This window comes from Theropithecus gelada, chromosome 19 (genome assembly GCF_003255815.1).
Source record: "Theropithecus gelada isolate Dixy chromosome 19, Tgel_1.0, whole genome shotgun sequence".
Classification (NCBI taxonomy): Eukaryota; Metazoa; Chordata; class Mammalia; order Primates; family Cercopithecidae; genus Theropithecus; species Theropithecus gelada.
This window is the reverse complement of record NC_037687.1, coordinates 32,749,486-32,767,384: the sequence shown is the minus strand read 5'-3', so window position 1 is coordinate 32,767,384 and position 17,899 is coordinate 32,749,486. Positions and strand designations below refer to the sequence as shown.

Sequence of the window (17,899 nt, the reverse complement as noted above, 5' to 3'; positions counted from 1 at the left end):
TCGACAGAGCGAGACTCCGTCTCAAAAAAAAAAAAAAAAAAAAAAAGAAAAGACATGTAACAAAAAATTTAAGAATAAAACAGGGATACAATGCAGTAATTTCTTTTTTTTCTGAGACCGAGTCTTGCTCTGTCACCCAGGCTGGGAGTGCAGTGGCGCAATCTTGGCTCACTGCAACCTCCGCCTCACGGGTTCAAGTAATTCTCCTGCCTCAGCCTCCTGAGTAGCTGGGATTACAGGCATGTGCCACCACACCTGGCTAATTTTTGTACTTTTTTTTAGCAGAGACGGGGTTTCACCACATTGGCCAGGCTTGTCTCCAACTCCTGACCTCATGATCCGCCTGTCTCGGCCTCCCAAAGTGCTGGGATTACAGGCGTGAGCCACTGCGCCCGGCCAATGCAATAAATTTAATATGTAAAACAGGTCAGCTGATCCCAAAGGCCAGGGTCTCTCCATTCCTTCTCTTCTTCCCACAAATGTTTCCTCAGCCCCTGCTTGAGCCAAGCTCCAGCCCAACACCAGAGAGCAGCCCTGACATACCAGCTCAAGGGACAGGGACTCTGGAGGGCATGGGCAGGAGCTGCAGTGAGAGGAGATGCTGCTGGCCTTCCCCTTGCCCCTTCTCTAAGATGCTCCTTCCACCTCTCCAGCTGCCTCCCCAACTCTGCTCTCCCACTCCGCCATCCCAAGGTCCCAAGCGGGACCCTGACACCTGAGTTCCATCAGCCCTCATGCTGGGAACACAGACCTGTCCAGCTAATTCATCCTCGACATCTCTACTGGGTGTCTCAGAAATCCAAAGCCAGCTAGCCGCCCCCTCCCCCGGCTCACCCTCACAACCTGCTTGTCACCCCTGCGTCTCACCTACCGTCCCCACCATCGGAGCTGCTACTGAGCAGCCCATAGGCCTCCCCCGCACACAAACACACCAATCACCAAAGTCTGGACACTTCCCAGGCACAAGTCTCCCTCAAATCCTTCAACTCTCCATCCCCTGGTGCTACTTTAAATCAGATTACCATCTTTCACCCAGTTTATCATGGGACACCTCCCCACCATTCATCTTCCCAACTGCAGCCATGATCACCTCAAAAATGCCACCACCACAGCACTGTTTTCTCTTTGAAAAGCCCACCACTCCAGGGGAAAGCCGAGCTGCTTCCACGACGTAAGAAGGCCCCCCTGCCCAATCTGGCCCTGCACAGCCAGCCTTGGTCCTGACAAACCTGGCTGTGGCATCACTTCGGCAGCACCAAACCTGCCAGCCCCCAGCAAGGCCTCCTGTCCACAGCACCCTCTCTGCCCTCCTGCTCATCCACATTCTGCCCTGCAGGGCTAAGCAGAGCAGGCAGAGCCCAGGGAAGCACCTGCTGTGCCTCCGCACCCACCCCTAACCTCACCATGTGGGGCCATTTCCATCTGCCAGGCGTGACCACACTGGAGGCCTCTCAGTATTGCTTCCCTCCCATCTGGCTCAAAATAACCGGTCATTCTAAGACCCATGCAGCCCTCCAAGGCCTGCCACTCAGCCCCGGCCCCACCACCTCGCTCGCTCACCTGCTCACTGCCACCTCTTAACCTTGACCACCCTGAATGAACAGCACACCCAGGAATGCCGCCCCTGCCCTGAATCAACACAGCATGCATGTCCTCTAACAGCTGCATCCCCAGGACCTCTGCTGCACAGCACAGGAGGGACCTCTATTTACTACTGAACCCTCAGCATCATCGTACCAGGCTCTGATGTAGACACTGAGGGTTCAGTAGTGAATAGAGGTCCCTCCAAGCCTGGTACGGTGGGAATTCCATACATACGCCGAACAAGGGGATCAAAGAGCAGGTCACACGCCCTCACCACCACCGTCTCACAAGGCAGACAAGGTGAGTTGGTTACACCTGTCACGGTGCTGGAGGTGACAGGACTTAGTAAGCTCTGAAATCAGACTCCGAGAACCTGAAACCTGCCAGTGTGAGCCACCCCAGCTGTGCCTGTCTCCTCCCACAATGGAGCTCAGGAGCTACTTAGAGGGCTCAGGGTGAGTGCAAACACAGCTTCAGCAGGGTGCCTGACATAGCAGACACCAGCAGGTGTCTTGGGACTGTTCCCAGCACTCTTCCCCACTCCACAAACCAGACAAAACCATTTGCACAAGCAAGGCCATATAAGAAGGGGGAGCAAGGCCAAGTTCTAAAGCAATACAGAGCTGCATTCCCCAACTACTGTCTCGCCTGCAGGCCTCAGACCCCCACAGGGCCACACACCCGTCTGCGTCACCAACATCTCCTATGGCCAGGCCTGAGGGCAGCACTCAGTGACGGCACACACCTATATGCATGTTCAGCGAAGGGAGAGGGAGACTGAGGAGAGAAGAGGGACAGGGAAAAGAGGCAGAAAGGAGGGAAGAGAGGGAGAAGGGAGGAAAGAGAGGGCGAGAAGAGGAAGGGGGAGAGGGTGAGAAAGCTCTGAGCCCGGGGCCTCCTGACCTTTCCGCAGCCGGGCACCTCGACACCGTCCACAGGCCGGGGGATCTCGATGGACTTGACAAGCCCGTACTTGCTGCACTCGTCCCGCACGTCCTCCACGATCTCCTCGTACTCCTCGTCGTCCAGCAGCTCCTCCGGCAGCACCATGTTCATGAGGCACAGGACCTCAGTCGGGTGGCCGCCCATCTGCACCTGGGAGCTCATCAGGCCCGGCACTTGCAGGGTCACCGGCGTCTGATTGATGGTGCTCTGTGGGGCCAGGGGAGGCAGGGGCGTCACAGGGGGCCCAGACCCAGTCTCCCTCTGCTCAAGCCTATGCCCCTCAGATGCCCACCCAGGGAAAAGGCCATCTCTTACACTTAAACACCTAAAGCCCCACTCCCCAACACTGCACTGAACGCCCCCCAACTGCCTTCCCATGAAAGCTGGGAGAAAGATCAGAACGCTTGTCCCTAGCCAGCCCTCCCACCCCCGGGTCCCTCGAGCCAATGGAAGATGACGTGCCGGGGGGCTCACCAGCGTGGCATTCTTGGCTCCCACACTCGCCCTCTGGACCAGCAGCTTCTTATCCCCCAGCTGCATACCGTTCAGCCCCGCAATGGCCTGCGTTTGGAGGACGAGGGGTAGGGGGTACGGGAGAGGTGGGGTCAGGGACCGGGAGCCCAACACCTACCCCCAAGCCGGGGCATTGGTGGGGGAAGAGGGGAAGGCAAAGGGGATTAAGAGCCTGGAAAAAGCCAACACCATGGGACAAGGACAAGCCCACACGCAGGGCACTGCCTCAGGTTGGCCGCCTCCCGCCCCGTCCCGAGGAGGGGACACCACGGCTTGGCAACAGACGCAAGGCAGGGAAGGACAGACGCGGCAGCGGCCAGGGGCCAGGGACTCACCTGATCCGTGACGTTGATGTCCACGTACTCACAGAAGGCGTAGCCCTTGGAGAGCCCCGTGGCACTGTCCTTGACCAGGTTGAAGGCCTTGAGGGGCCCAAAGGATGTCAGCAGCTCTTTGACCTGCAGCGGCCGAGAGTCTATCAGGGCTGGGCTGAGGTGGGGCCGGGGGGGGCACGGGACTGGAGGGAGGCACGGAGGTTACCTGGTCATCGTTCAGGTAGTTGGGTAAGCCCCCGATGAACAGCTTGTGGGCAGAGTCAGGGACCACAGTGGACACAACCCCTATGGGCAGAGGAGAGAAGAACTTCAATTCCAGTACCAGGTTATCTTCCCAAACACCTGGACAGCCTATGGCAAGCTCCTCCATCGCCAAAAATAACACTTCCTGCCTGATCTGACGAGGGAGGGGCCGCCACATGCCCATCCCACCCCAGCCTGATTTGACGAGGGAGGGTCCTGGGCAGTGGCACAGAGGCTCCCTGGGGAGAACGCACCTTGTCTCCCAAATCTGCCCAGCCTCAAGGGAACCTCAAACTAGAACATCCTCCAGAACGCTCCGAAGGCACAAAGTTCACACCCACATCTGCCACCTGCTGCTGCGGAATGCTGGCAGCTCACCTGGGCTCGGGACCTACTGCTGAGTCCCAACACACTCCACCCCTTCTCTGACAGCCACCCAGGCAAGGCTCCCATTAAAGCTTATCCCCGGCCGGGCATGGGGGGCTCACGCCTATAATCTCAGCACTCTGGGAGGCCAAGGCAGGTGGATCACAAGGTCAAGAGATAAGACTATCCTGGCCAACATGGTGAAACCCCATCTCTACTAGAAATACAAAAATTACCTGGGCGTAGTGGTGGGACCCTGTAATCCCAGCTACTCGGGAGGCTGAGGCAGGAGAATCGCTTGAACCCAGGAGGCGGAGGCTGCAGTGAGCTGAGATCACTCCACTGCACTCCAGCCTGGGCAACAGAGCAAGACTCCGTCTCAAAAAAAAAAAAAAAAAAAAAAAAAAAAAGCTCAGTTCCTCCCTTCACACCCTGCCAGAACAGGTGCCACTGCAGGGGTGCCCCTGCCCTCACGGGTGGCAAGGCACAATGAGGAGCCAAGGCTGCTCAGGTGCCACTGCAGGGGCGCCCTGCCCTCACGGGTGGCAAGGCACAATGAGGAGCTGAGGCTGCTCAGCAAGTCTCAGAGCAGCATCCGCAGCATTAGCCGCTCTGATCTCACTGGGAACTCGGGGCTGCCTGTGGGATGCAGGATCCAATGTCTTCGAGGGCTGATACCAGGGTGGGGGTTTATCAGCTGAATTGATTGGCCCTTGATCCTGCCCTATCCGCTGAACTCTGGACTCACAGACAAGTGCCTGCTGGTGGGATGATTCACAGGCTCTGCCAATGTATCCTGACGCCATCCTGTCAGATACCAGCTATGCCAGGACCCGGTAACCAACCAGCCTGACTCCCAAGTTCAAAGCCTAGGCCATGTGGCCTCCCCTTCCTCTGCAGCCCCCACACCAGGTGTGAGTGGCCCCATCCCACCTCCATCCTGATGCTGGAAAGGAACAGGTAAGACAAGACATGGGAAGGACCCTCAGAAGCTGAGCCGCTGTGCCCATGGGAAGAGGGAGACGCCCCCACGCACCCTCTCCTACCTGCTCAAGCCCCTTCAGCCCATGATGATGCCGCCCCCAGAGAACTGGAAGCACCAACCCAGCCGGCTCCAAACACCAGACCGGGGCCACGAAGACCCCAGGAGACCGGTCTCCTATGCTACAGGGACAAGTAGCAGCAGCCCGGGAGCAGGAACACACACCAAGCACTCACCCCAAGGGCCAGGCATCCTGTCAGACTTTCAAGTCTCCTACTGCAATGCTGTTACAGCACAGAAGGCAGTAACTGAGGCACAGAGCACAGCCACAGAGGCAGGAAAAAGACAGCCTCCAGAGCCCACACTCAGCTGTGACTCTCCACAGGCAGCACGGCAGGCTGCAGGCTGTGCCTGGGTCACACTGGAAGCTCGGCCTCGAGCCCGGGCTCTACACGTCTCACTTGAGCAACACAGGGCCAAGGGTGCAAGAGCTGGGCTCTCTGGGTACATGGCTCCTTGAGTTCAAGTCATGTTTGTACCGTATGAGGCTCCAAGGGCCTCAGTGTCTTCATCTGTAGAATGGGAAGAATACTGGCGCCTGTCGTGCGAGCCACGTGCGTGAGAACAGCTCGGGCCAAGTGCTGATTCAATAGAGGACGTGAAAACAGGCATGGCCGTCACCGTGGCCCGGGCATCTGTGAGACTCAATGCCCACAACAGGGATAGCCCAGCCCAGACACACACTGTGAGCACTGTCAGTGGGGTCAGCCGCTGTTACATGACAACTACTTCAAAGGAATCTTCTCGGAGCCTCGAGTTCCTACACTCATCACTGAGGAGGACGAGCCCTACTTGGCAGGGATGTTGCAAGAGTCGGGCGGGGAAACAGGGCCCCATACCTCTTCAGCGGCTGCATCTATCAAGCATCACACCTGGAGCAAAGGTGGTATGGGGAAGACCCAGCAGGAATTCCCACTGTCCTGAAGCTCTTTCTCATCTGTAAGATGGAGGAATGTCCCCTCCCATGATGACCAGGCCATCTCGGCCCAGGGGACGCCTGAAAGGAGCTCGGCAGCCACTGCTATCACTGGGTCGCCCTCAGCTCAGCCCCTGCCAGAGCACCCCATCACCTTCAGAAGAGTCAAGCCCCTCAGCCTGGTAAGAGAAACAACCTTAGATCCATAACCCACCGTTCCTATTCCCCAAGGCCCACCATGTCCCTACCCCGGAAGCAGGCACTGCACGACGAGGCCAGCTGTGCCGCAACCAATCTTTACTTAAAAAAACAGGCAGTGGCCGGGCGCAGTGGCTCACGCCTGTAATCCCAACACTTTGGGAGGCTGAGGCGGGTGGATCACAAAGTCAGGAGTTCAAGACCAGCCTGGCCAACATGGTGAAACCCCGTCTCTACTAAAAACACAAAAAATTAGCAGGCATAGTGGTACATGCCTATAATCCCAGCTACTCGGGAGGCTGAGGCAGGAGAATCGCTTGAACCTGGAAGGCAAAGGTTGCAGTGAGCTGAGATCGTACCATTGCACTCCCGCCAGGGCAACAGAGCAAGACTCCGTCTCAAAACAAACAAACAAACAGGCAGTGGGTCAGAGTTGGCCTCTCAATCGTAACTTGCCAATCCCTGTATCGTAGGAATGTCATCCGTGGAGTGCACTTAGGACGGTGCCTGACACACAGTAAGCACCAGCAAGTGGCGGGCCACTCACAGGATTTAAAATGAATGAAAACACAGTGGATTCACCAGGAAGAGACGTGGGGAAGAGATTCTGTAGCTTGATCGGGGAAACGCACCCATACGTAAAAAGTCCATTCAGATTAGAGCATGTCAACATACACCACAGGCTCTAAAAGGTTAGCTGAATTTACCAAAACTCATGGTGGAAAAGCACTGGGCTGAGCGCCGTGGCTCCTGCCTGTAATACCAACACTTTGGGAGGCTGAGGTGAGTGGATCACCTGAAGTCAGGCGTTCGAGACCAACCTGACCAACATGGTGAAACCCCACCTCTACTAAGAGTACAAAAATTAGCCGAGCATGGTGGCAGGTGCCTGTAATCCCAGCTACTCGGGAGGCTGAGGCAGGAGAATTGCTTGAACCCCGGAGGCGGAGCTTGCACTGAGACGAGATGGTGCCACTGCACTCCAGCCTGGGCAACAGAGTGAGACTCCGTCTCAAAAAACAACAGCAACAACAACAAGAAAAGCACTGGAGACCAGTGAGGGACCCAGCCCAAGTTCTGCCTGACACAGACGTGCCTCCATCTGGGGCTCCACACTGCCTCCCTGAACTGACTCGGTTTCTAAAGGGCTCCTCCAACAGTGAGTACTGGCCAGCAGAACCCCACCTCCTCCACGTCCCAGGAGACATGGCCACACCCTGACAGGGCATCAGACAAACCCTCACTCAAATCCATTCATCAACTACAAGGGTCAGCAAACTCTAGCCTGCGGGCTGACAGGGTCCATCACCTGGTTCTGTACATCCTGCAAGCTTTCTAAAGGGAGACCATCCTGGGGCCTGTGAATAGCACGGGAAAGCCCAATCTCAGCAGCCATGCGTGTTGAGGTATGCCGGCACACAGCCAGGCCCATGCACGCAGACACCGTCTGGCTGCCTTCACACAGTGAGATGGTCTGCCAACCCCTGATTTGCTGTTACCTACCAATTAGAGACGATATTAAACACAGCTATGGGGAACGGCCCAGAACACAAGATTCAAGGCAAACATGGGAAATAAAAAACGAGTGAACACCCAGGTGCCAGACCCCACAGCAGGAACTTTGCTGCCAACTGTTGATGCATGCCAGCCCCGACGGGCACAGACCGAGCCCTCCAAGGTCCCAGAGCAGGCACGAGGTCCCGACCACAAGCCCCTCACTTCCCCCAGCACCTTTGGTCTGATTCTGGCTCTGCCACGTACAAGCTGTGTGTCCCCAAGCAGGTCACAGCTCCCTCTCCCGGCCCTAGGCACTTTCTCTAACAGCAGGAGAGCACCCCACTCACACAGACTGAGGGGAAGCAGGGAAAAGGCACCTATGGTCCACAGTACTTACACGACTTCCTAAGCCACTCCAGCTGGGCTGAAGGGAAGGACGGGCCATGGGAACAGGACTGGGGAGGAAGACGACCCTTAATGGATCCCCCACTCACCAGGCACATAGACGGAGGGGTTCTCTGACATGCCAGGAAGCGGCTGGTAGTCATGAGGCCTGCGGATCTTTAGTGACTGGCCCTGGAAGATGATGCCATCAAAGGCCATGGCCTGGGTAGTCTCGTCCACTGAGCGGAACTGAATGAAAGAGAAAGGTGTGGTGAGGGTGGCGGCCAGGGACTGATACAGGCCCTAGCGTTCCAGGATTGGGATTTCCTCTTTCCTTTCACTCATGTGAACAAATATGACATGCCAGGCCCCAGGCTGGACACTGGGAGGACAACAGACACGCATGTCCCTGCTGCCAGGAGCTCACACTCGACCGTGAAAAACACCAGGCACCCAACACACAACACAGAGGCAAACACACAATTGCAGGCTGTGACGATGCAGAAGAGGGACAAAATGCTGAAAAAGGATGTCACAGGGAAGCTTAGTTGAATGGGGAGATGACAGTACTGGAGTATTTCTGGTGAGGGGACATTTCAGCCCACATCCGGAGCAGCGCAACGGAAAGTGGACTGCAGTGAGGCAAGTACAAAGTGAGAAGGAGTGCTCAGAAACCTCTAGAGCAAGCCAACACTGCCAATGCCTTCACAGTACTTCACCAGTTATCAGTCCAAGAGTCGAAAATCAAAAACCAAGGCCCCTTCCCAACGGTTGAGAAACACTGACACAGAAGACTAGTTAGGAACATCAATTAGCTGGAGTAACGGAAAACTAGTTAGGAACATCAGTTAGCTGGGGTAAAGAACTCTAGCCAAGCACGCAAGAGCATGGTACGTTCTGGGAAGGTCAGCATGGCCAGAGTGCAGAGGACTGGGCCGGAACGGTCTGGAAAAGGCCAAAAAGGTCGGCAGAGGCCAACCAGGCCTCTCGGGTCACACAGAAAACAAAGGTAAGGCAGAAAGTAGGATCAGATCTGCAGAGCTATTACAGGGCTCACTTCAGCGACCAGGTGGAGAATGGGCTGCAGAGGGCCCAGTGGAAACAGCGCAGGGCAGCTCCACACACCTGCGGCCTGGGGGACGGGCCCTCACATCACACACGTTTCCTTGACCCCACACACTCCCCCAGCTCACCTCCAAAAAGGCAAAATTCTTGTCCTGGTTAATCTGCACAGCCAACACCGGGTTGCCAGGGGCCTGGGTCAGCCCCCCCAGGCGCATCTGGGCATTGAAGAAATCCATCATGGCCTCCTGCAGAGGGAATAGGAGACAAGGGGGGGGGCGGGGGAAGGGAGGTGGAGAGAGGAGGGGAAGGGTGAGAGAGGGAGACACAGAGGGGTTTGGGGGTAAGGGGAGAGGGATGAGGGGAGGGAGGAGGGGGGGAAGGAACAGTGGAATATGGGTGGGGGTGTAGAAGTCAATAGTAGGAACAGAAGCAAGAGAGAAAATGGGGAGGAAGCAGTAGCAAGAAGACGGCCAAGGGCAGGCGATGGACAGGCATTGGGGGACAGCCACAGGAGCCCCAAAAAATCAGGGGAAAGGAGAAGATTGTTCGAGAAAAGGCAGAGAGAATGGTGACAACACAAAATGAAGAAAAACATGAAACAGAGAAGATGAAGAGACAGGGCACACAGGGAAGGGACACCCGGTGGAGACAGAGAGAAAAGTGGCAGGAAAGTAGAAAGGAAGCGGCAGGCAGGGGCAGAGACGAGCAAAGGACAGAAAAGGAAAGCAGGACAGAGACGAGCGAGGAGGACGAGGTCAAGAGTGCAGGGGTGGGAGAGGAGGAGTGTAGGGAGGAGGGGCAGGGACGGGAGGGGAGGAGAAAAGAGTGATGTGGAGGAATCTGGCCCTGGAGTCCGGGGGCTGGTTTATCAAATGTAGCAAAGTGCAGGTTGAGAAAGTCAGAATGGACCTTACTTGCCTTCGACGATGGTAGCAAACTTTTTGTTGCTACGAGGGATCTCAGCCCCACAATATTTCACTTTAAAGAGAAATGGAAACAACTCTTTGATCTCGGGATTCTCAGGGGGTGCCACAGGAAGGGGTTGGGGAGAGGGGAGAGGGAAAAGGAGTGGTGGGGAAGGGGGAGGTCAGGGGCGATCAAAAATAAAAGAACAGCGACCATGGGAGGGACGTGGGGGAGAGGATGGGGGACAGGCGGCAGAGAAGGAGAGGCGTGTCAGAAAAAAACTGAGGGGCAGCGTGCGTCTGTGTGTGTGTGTGTGTGTGTGTGTGTCCAAGTCTCCCTCTCTGTCTCTCTCCGACACGTAGGTACAACACGTGGGTACATTATGTGTGTGCTTGATCCCTGGGTTGCTGGAGGAGGTTGGGGGGAGGGGAGACGGGAGAGGGAAGAGGAGGGAGGGAGGGCCACCCCCAGCCCGGCCCCTGGCTGGCTCAACTCCATCGGTCCGTCTGGGAGGGGGCCGGGGGGGCTTGCAGGAGCAGAGTCTGACCCGTGCAGGTTGGGGAAAGGGAATGGAGGGAAGGGGAGGAATGGGGTAGGGGACAAGGGAGAGGGGAGGGCAGGGGGAGGGCAGTACCTCAGTGATGCCAAAGGGGATGTTGCCCACGTAGAGGCGCCGGGCTTGTCTAGTCATCTGGCTCCCAACCACGGGCACCGGCGTTGGGGTCACAGCCAGACCGTCAGGGGTCATGGTGGGGAGAAGAGCAGTGGCTGGAATCTGACCCGCAGCTTCAAAGGGGGTAAAAGCAGGATAAAACCCCATCAGGGGAGTGTTCAGTGACCTCCCCCCACCACACGCTGGGAGTTCCCCTCCTCGGCAAAAAGCTCCTACAGGCTCTTGGCCCTAGCACCTTCCAGAATCCTCTTTCCACCTCGGGACCCCCACCCTGTAACTGCTACTCCTAAGAAGCCTCACTTTCTAATGGCGTCCAGAGGGAGGCCTCAAAAGCACAGAGACCAGACCTCCCAGGGGTGTGCAACCCTCCACCTGTGTCCTCGACCCCCTCCACGCACACACGCAGGGGAATGACTGACGGAGAATCCCAGCCCCTGCACCCTCTCGCTCTGGGAGCAGCCCGGCCAGGGGCCTACCTTGCATGGCCTTGTACTGCATTGGGGTGATGTGCTCAAAGCCCGGAGGTGGCACGTCCCAGTATTTACGGACCTTCTTCTTCTTCTCATGGCGGGGGGAACGACTGGGGGAGGTGGGAGGGGAGAGCGGGGCAGGGCAACCTCAGTCTGACTAACAGGGGGCCTGCGAGCCCCCTCCCAGGCACCCTTTCACCTCCCCCCAACCATGTAAGCTCCACTCTCTCCAGGGAAGGAGAGGGTCTGGGGCAGGGCCTGGGGGAGGGGTGCTGGTTTCAAGGTAAGTGGACTCTTCCCAGTGCTTGGGCCAGGGCTGGAAACGGGCGGGACAGGGTGCACGGGCGTGAGGAAGGTGAAGGGAGTGGACATCAGGGAGGAAGGGGCAGGAAGAGAAGCTCACATCAGTCCACCGTGCTCCTCTTTAGCGCCTCTGGTCAAAGGTTTGCTGGGGGGTGGGAGGGAAAGGTATGGGGAGGGGTGACTGGGGACCCTCGTCTTCCCCACATGCCACACCCCCCCAAGGGCACTGAGCCCCAGGGCGGGAGCAGGGCCGAGGTGAACAAGCAGCAAGCAGGCCCCCCTCGGCCCTGCTATTTCCCCCCAAACACTCCCAACCCCCAGGAAAGAGGAAGTGAGGACAGGAGAAAGGGGCCAGGGGCCAGGGGCCAGGAAGGACCGGTCTCTAGCTGGAGAAACTGAGCTGGGAGGAGGCAGGAGGACTTCCGCCCATCCTGCCCTTCCTCACCTAAGGGAGCAGAGAACAGAGAGGGAAGCCTAGAAGGGAAGAGGCGGTGGAAACCGACACCCCTGGGCCAGAAAGTAAGCCCAGGCTGTGGATACTGCCTCGGTCCCAAGAGCTCCCTTCTCCTGGGAGGCAGGGAAGAAAGAAACTGGAGGCAGAGACCAACCCCCTCGAAGAGAGTCCCACAGAGAGCCACAGAGAGTCGAAAAGAAGGAACAGGCCCTTAGAGTCAGAGACAGAGAACAGCCCCTTGTGAAGGAAAACACAGAATCAATTCCCAGGCTCCAGATAAAGAACCTACTGCCCCCAGCAACCCACCAGCAACCACCAAGAGAAAATGAAAGAAACCCCAGAAAGAGGGGAAAAAAATCGGAATTCGAGACAGACCAAGCAGTAGATCCCTCCCCCAGATGCACACGAAGAACAAACGAGCCACACAGGGCCCGGGCCCAGACAGACACGCACAGGCCACCCACAGGACGGCCAACACCAACCCCCCGACTCCCAGGCTGGCCCAGGAGGATCCCTGAGCCCTAGTACCTTCGTCGCCGCCTGTCCCGGGAGGCGCTCCGCTGGTCCCGGTTGCGCCGGTCACGGCTCCGGCTCCGGCGTTTGCGGTCCCGGCTTCGAGAGCGGCTGTGGCTGCGCTTCCTATGCCGGTTCTCCTTGTCCCGCTCTGGGCAAGGGTGAGAGGAGGGGCAAGGGATGAGCGGAGTAAGGCTGCGGGCCCAGCCCACCCTGCGCGCTGGTGGCTATGTCCCCAGCCCCAGGGAGGCCACCCCCAAAGGGAAGGGATCCAATGGAGGAAGGGAATTAACAGGCCTCCTGGGTCCACAAGCGAGTCCAGGGACCACGAGGGGACCAGGGGGACGGGGCCTGGAAATGCCCCCGGGGTGTGAGATACCTGAGGATGCTCAGGAGGAGCTGGGAGCCAGAGAAGACAGAGGAGGCTGGCTCCTGGTCCCCTCGAGGGCTGAGGGGCCTGACCCCAGGGTCGTCCCTGAGAGGGGCAGGGCTAGAGGCTGGGGAATCAAGAGACCCAATGATGTTTTCCTGAAGGGACCCAGCGACCCCTCAGGAAAGACCTCTGCAACCAGCTGGCACCCACAGCCCCACCATCAGGCCTGGGGGTCAGGTGCCAGGCAGGATCTGATATCCCCAGGGAGCAGGGAAACTCAGCCCATCCCTTCCCAAGCCAGTGAATAATGCAGAAGCAAGCACCCTTCCCTAGGGGAAGGGAAGGGCCTCAGAGAATCCGCAGACTGAGGGGGAAAGAGGCCCTCCTCTGCTTCAGCAGGACAGGGGAGGAGCTTGCCCCATCCAGACTTGAATCCCAAACCACTTGATTCTCCCGGCCTCACTCCCTTCAAAGCCAAGTACTGGAGAGGCTGTACTGTAGGGTAGGGGCATGCACCTCTGCCAGCCTCCAGCCGGCTCCCTCAACCCTGTATTTGCCTGACGTAGCCACTAGAAACAGAGCCTCGCTGGTAAAACCAGAGACCTCTGCTCTCACCAGACCCTTCAACCCCTGAAGAAGGATGACCGGCCCTTTAAGATGGAGAATAAAGCATGAGCATTGGGGGTGTTCGTGAGCACCGCCATACCATTTCCTTAATTCAAAGACACCCAGATTTCTCAACTAGCCACGAAGCACACACACAAAAAAGATGCACACGTTAAGGTGCTCATGTATGTTAACACGCATCTCCTGCAGTGATCATCCCTGGGGACAAGAGGAGGAAAAGGCACTGAGGGAGGATGTTAAACTTTAGCCTCACCCACGGTGTTTTGTCTTATGTTTTTGTGACGCAATTTGAATGTTTGGAAAAGCATCACAATTCCAAAACCACCAACACTCAGAAAAATATGCACCCAGAAGGGAAAACAACAGAAACAAACACTGAGATGCTTCTGCACTAAATAGTTTTGTTTGTTCTTAATTCTCACTGCTGCTTCGGAAAAACACTGCGGGGGGCTGACCTAATGGGCAGAAAACTAAGGTTCAGAGAGATCACAGTTGCCCAAGGCCAGACAGCTAGGAAATGGTGATACCAGAACGTAAACACTCAAACATCAGTGAGTTAAGCACCAGGTCATACTCTTGAATGTGGATCCCGCAGAACACTCAAGTCTGGCTAGAACCACTAATGACAATAGAATTGTCCCCTCGAAGGCCAAAAACCCCAAAATCAAAAACTGAAACTGGGAGGAACAATCGGCAGGACAGGCCAGCAGTGCAGAGCAGCAGGGTAAGCACGCAGGCACGGCACTGGGCACAACTCCACGCCTGGAAGATGGACAGGCTGTGAGCCCCAAGAGCCCTTCCTGCTGCTAAGGCTCTGAAACAGGCAAGCAGGCAGAGAGGAAGCCACGCAGAGAAAGCAATGACGCCCGTTGGGTGCCTGGGACACAGACAAGGAAATTCCCTATCGACACAGGTAGCAGAGGAAGGGACTGAAGCAGAAGCCGACAGGTACAGAGGCTGATCCGTCCTCCACAAAGACCCACAGGCAGAGTGACACGTGGGCAGAGCTTCCCCTATGACAAGAACCCTCTCCCACACACTGATACTGGACAGGTAAAAACCAAGAGAGCTTCATTTGCTCAAAACACTGTATTGTGGTCATCTTATGGGAGCAGCTCCGGCAACCCAGGAGCCGTGCCAGGTCTCAGGGAGGGCCCTATCAGCACCAAGGGGGAAACCCCGGGAGAACCAGTGAAGCACCATCTGAGAGCCTCAAAGAACGGCCCGATCAGCTCCACTTGGTGGCCCAGCAGAGTGGAACTTGGCCTTGCAGCCAGCCAGAGCTCAGAATCGGTACCTGCTTTCCTGCTCACCAACAAAAACCATGCAAAAACAACTGAACCTTTAAGACTTGGTGTTTTCTCTGTAAACGAGGGTCACATCTACTCCACTCAGGTGTTGCGTGACAGAATGACATTTGGAAAGCACCTTTTCCTGCCCTTTCCCAACTGTGACACAATCTCTGTGAGTGGAAGACCCTCCTCTTTAAGCATGGAATTTTACAATTGCAAATATCGCTTACTGAACACCTAGTGTACACCAAGCCACATGCCACATACTTTACGTTACCCCATTTAATCTCAGCTCTGCCTCTGACTAGCTGAGCCCTGAGAAAGTTTTTAACTTTTCTGAGCCCTCAGTTTCCTCCCCAGTAGAGGTGGAAATCATTTTGACCTCACAGGGCTGTTACAAGGATCCCCTAAATAAAATCACGCTAAGAGTTTAGCGAAGAGCCTGGCACACATGAGCGCTCAGAGTTTAACTACACCTATCGTTACTATAATCCTTACTAATCCTCTCAAAACCGAGTGAGAAGAAAATAATAATCGGTTTACAAATAGGAAAAAAAAAGAGAGACAAACGTATTAAAAGTAGTTACTAACCAACAAAGCAAGTATCTAAACCCCTGATGTGCTCAACTCCAAAGCCTATGCTCTTGAACAGTCCATCACCTAAGACAGAGTCAGACCCTCAGTAAACGTTATTTCTTCCCCAGGGCACTGTTTCCTAATACAGCCCCTGGGTTCAAAGGAAAATTCCTTAGCCCTCATTTCGTCCTCCGAACGACCTAGGATCATGGGCAGCTGAAGGCTCAAAAGAAATGAAACAAGTCCCCAACCTTCCCTAGTCCTGTGTTTCTTTACTCTCAAACTGAAACATGGAACAACGCTCCCACTTCTAATATTCTCGGAATCCCTAAGATCAGCAGGGCCCCACGCTTTTTGTTCTCACCCATCACAATTCTCGATACCCTGAAAGGAACCTGCCTCCCACCTTCCCCGTTAAGTGAAGAGTTTAGCGCAGTGGGCCAGATCCCTCTTCCTCCCTCAGAACCTGTTTCCTTATCTCTACATCGAGATCTGAGGCTGAGTATTATTAGGTGCCCCGAGTTTCGGATCGTACATGATTTGAGGTTTGTCTCAAACACTCCATATCGCGATTCTCGGGACCGCCAAAAGTTCCGCATATGCAGGATGTGTGCGTGCCGACACTCAAAGAATGCAGATGCTTCAGGGAACATGCGCCCAACACGTTAATATGAAGCGCCCCACTACCAACAGACGGGGCAGAAACCACCTGGCAGGAGAGGTCGCAGCAAATCAGCAAAAACGAAAAGGGGTATGAGACGGGCTCGTGGCCTCCAAGAGTCCCCCGAAACAGCTCTGTCCTCATCCACGTGAAGGAGGGAAAGGGGGGCCCCCCCGAGTCCTCACAACCGCCATTTTGGAAACAAAGGGGGCGTGGAGACGCGGCCGTGGGCCCGACCGGAAGCGGAAGTGCCAAGGCAGCGGGAGAAAAAGAACGGATTACGGGGCCTAACATAATCTCCTTTTCAGAGAATACAGAAAGATTTTAAAAAACAAAAGTTCACGTCGAGGCACCTGGCGCACTCGCGCCGCGTCCCCCGAGCCACCTCCGGCAGGACCACGTGGGGCACGGGGACAGCCGCCGTGCGCATGCGTCAAGGGCCCGCGCCCCGCCGCCCCCTTCCCTTCGCCTAGCGCGCGGCCGAACGCTGGGGATGTCACGTGAACGAGGCGCGCGCCACGGAACCGGGGTTGGGGGGGGTCGCACGGCCGTGAGAGGTGGGGGGAAGCGAGGGAGAAAATGGCGGGGGGGCAAAGAGCGACGCGAGGAGCCGCCCACACCTCCGCCCCGCGACCCCGGCGCCCTCACCTTGTTTATTCTCGTTGAGCTGCCGCTCGAACTCGTCGAAGTCCGACATGCTGAGGCGGCCGCGTAGGGCCCTGTGCAGCTCTCGCCTCGCCTTGCCGCCCGCTCCGGCCGCTTCGGCTACTTCCGCCGCTGGCTTCGGCTACTTCCGGCCGCCGCCGGCGCTTCACCACCTCCTACCTAATCAAGCCTCCGGCAGCCCTCCCCGCCCGCCCGGGCTCCGCCCCCTCACCCGCCCGCCCGCCCGTGAGCTTGCCCCTCCCCCCGAGCCTGGCTCCGAAGCGCGTCGGCTATTTCCGGACACTGGACGAAGGAGACGCAGATGGCAGCTGCGACTGCTTCCGAAAACACCCGAAGGTAGGGTTTCGCCGACTTCCCAGGTTTTCGTAACTTTTCCAAAATTATCTCCTCAACGTTCGGAGGTTTCCGTGTGTCCTCGTGTTCCACTGCGCCCAGCCCCCTCTGCGAGTTCGGGTTCTTCCGACAATTCAATCCGTCCCAGTCTTTGGCTGCTTCCACGGATTTCCTCCGATCTTCTCCGCCGGCCCTGTCCAAGCAATCGGCGACTTCCGACAATCCTAACCGTCCCGGCCTTCGGCTCTTTCCGGAGATTTCCGGAGCGCGCCCTCGGGCCCCTCCTGGGATTAAGCTCGAGTCCAAGTTTCGGCTCTTTCCGGAGATGCCACTTGCTCACTCCGCAGATCAGAGAACTTCGGCTCCTTCCGCCACCGCTTCGTGAAGGCCTCACTCTCCGGGGACAGCTTCGGCTTTTTTCGTGGTTGCTTCGGCTCCTTCCGGCTTCGGGAACGGAAAAGGGAGGGAGGACGGAGGCGAGGTGGGTCAGGGGAAGGGATACAGAGAAGGAGACGAGGTCCCGGTTCTCAGCACCTGGCTCTCCGGGTGGGGAAAGTGAAAGAAAAAAAGGACCGGCCTCGCGGAGGGCCTGAGAAGGTTGCGCGAGACAAAAGCAGCAAGAGGGGTGAACGGTGCGCGCGACCGCTGCGGAGGTTGCCGGCGCGGCTTTTTGCGCCTGCGCAGGGTGGAAGCGGCGGGTGAGGGGGGAAACAGGCTTCTGCGCCTGCGTAAGTGTCTCTGTGGCGCGCTCTCCCACTGCTCCGGTGAAGGGGGTTGCGGGGACCAGGTTTCAGTCCCCGTTGCGCGTGCGCGAGATTTTCCCTTCCTAGAGTGAAAGTGCTTAATCCCCAACGGTTAAATCCGGCCACCCTCTTGGTTGTCTTGGCAACCGCATCAACGCGCTCCGGCCCCTCCCGTCGCGCAGGCGCAACAGATGGATGATCGCGCATTCCTTCCGGGAGAC

At 57.0% G+C, this 17,899-nt stretch overlaps 1 protein-coding gene across 2 annotated transcripts in view; it reads right to left on the bottom strand.

The window, feature by feature from the left end:
* Positions 1-17,684, bottom strand: part of U2AF2 (U2 small nuclear RNA auxiliary factor 2) — a 24,025-nt gene extending 6,341 nt beyond the window's left edge. Inside the window, exons 1-11 of one of the 2 annotated variants that reach the window (XM_025367399.1) lie at positions 16,585-17,684; positions 12,423-12,558; positions 11,541-11,585; positions 11,144-11,247; positions 10,629-10,780; positions 9,217-9,333; positions 8,134-8,272; positions 3,583-3,662; positions 3,378-3,500; positions 2,992-3,090; positions 2,488-2,736 (exon numbers count right to left, since the gene is read on the bottom strand). In XM_025367399.1, coding sequence (XP_025223184.1) covers positions 2,488-2,736; positions 2,992-3,090; positions 3,378-3,500; positions 3,583-3,662; positions 8,134-8,272; positions 9,217-9,333; positions 10,629-10,780; positions 11,144-11,247; positions 11,541-11,585; positions 12,423-12,558; positions 16,585-16,633 — 1,293 coding nt within the window. In that variant the 5' untranslated portion in view covers positions 16,634-17,684. The remainder of the gene's footprint in view (positions 1-2,487; positions 2,737-2,991; positions 3,091-3,377; positions 3,501-3,582; positions 3,663-8,133; positions 8,273-9,216; positions 9,334-10,628; positions 10,781-11,143; positions 11,248-11,540; positions 11,586-12,422; positions 12,559-16,584) is intronic. The other variant, XM_025367400.1, reaches the window with a different exon arrangement.
* Positions 17,685-17,899: the final 215 nt, after the last annotated feature.